The 1,090-nt window shown below is 31.4% G+C and overlaps 1 protein-coding gene across 1 annotated transcript in view; it reads left to right on the forward strand.

Moving 5' to 3' along the window:
• The first annotated feature begins 428 nt into the window (after positions 1 to 428).
• LOC106692390 (uncharacterized) overlaps positions 429 to 1,090 on the forward strand; it is a 30,227-nt gene continuing 29,565 nt past the window's right edge. Inside the window, exon 1 of the mRNA XM_014438322.3 lies at positions 429 to 571. Within this exon, the coding sequence (XP_014293808.2) occupies positions 429 to 571 (143 nt within the window). The remainder of the gene's footprint in view (positions 572 to 1,090) is intronic.

A 1,090-nucleotide genomic window follows, 5' to 3' on the forward strand; every position in this document is an offset into this window, starting at 1 on the left:
TTAGTATAATTACCGTCTTATAAATTTATCTGTATAATTATTGATCATAACAAGGTTTCAGTAGTGTTCAATTAACGTATATACATCCTCAAATACAGCAATAGGGATTTTTTATTGGGTCTGCCAGTTATAGAATATATTTTAAAAGTCCAGATATTTATATGATACGTCTAAATCATCATCCGTGCATATGCTTCTAACTATATAATTGGTTTTATCATGTATTTGATTCAAGACTTAATCATTTTTTAGACTTATATCAACTTCGTTTTATTTCATTTAATAATTTCCGTTTTTCACCTGAGAGTACCAAATCATCAGCATCCTAATCAAGCAGAGGGATTATTAAAGTAGTTTTCATTTAATATCGATGGTAATAGAACGGTTAGTAACGAGAGATACACTTGAGTGAGGACTGATGGCTGTCAATGGTGAACAGGAGACATAAGAGAGGACGCAGTAGAAGACCTCGTGAGACGCCTTTGTGGTGGGGATTCGAGGCATTGACTCCAGCCTGCACCGACTGGCAGGCCCATTCCAGTGCAAACCTCCCTACCGTCTTCATCATGTGGTAAGCCGTCTTCAACTTAACTCAGACTTATTTAAGATCATTTCTTATGAATACGTCGTTATATTTGCACGTTTTTACAATTATCTCCTCTCATATTATTTTTTATTGGTCTCAAATATAAACCGTCCAACTATTAAAACTAAGTTCGGGCTTACTTTTACTTTTTATGGAATATTGCCGAATAATTCTATTTGGTTTCGTTACCTTATGTTTATTGACCTGCACTATTTTATATTTTTTTTTAGTCTTCTTATGCTAGTCAAAAATTAAAACTCAACAGTACTTAATTCAATAATTTTTTCTTGGACGTTTAAGAGATAATGCATCTGCTCCAGTATTAAAGAATTTTAAAAAAAAATTCAATTTTTATTAATCTAAATGGTGTATTTAAAATAATATTTCAAAAAATGTGAATTAGATACTAAGTAGATGAAGAAGTATCCTCAAAAACGTCCTAGATAAAAATAAATGAATTCTGCACTATTGTTTTTTAATTTTTAACCTGTAGGCAGTAGATAC

Source organism: Halyomorpha halys, unplaced genomic scaffold (genome assembly GCF_000696795.3).
Source record: "Halyomorpha halys isolate HHAL.00 unplaced genomic scaffold, Hhal_1.1 Scaffold54.1, whole genome shotgun sequence".
Taxonomy (NCBI): Eukaryota; Metazoa; Arthropoda; class Insecta; order Hemiptera; family Pentatomidae; genus Halyomorpha; species Halyomorpha halys.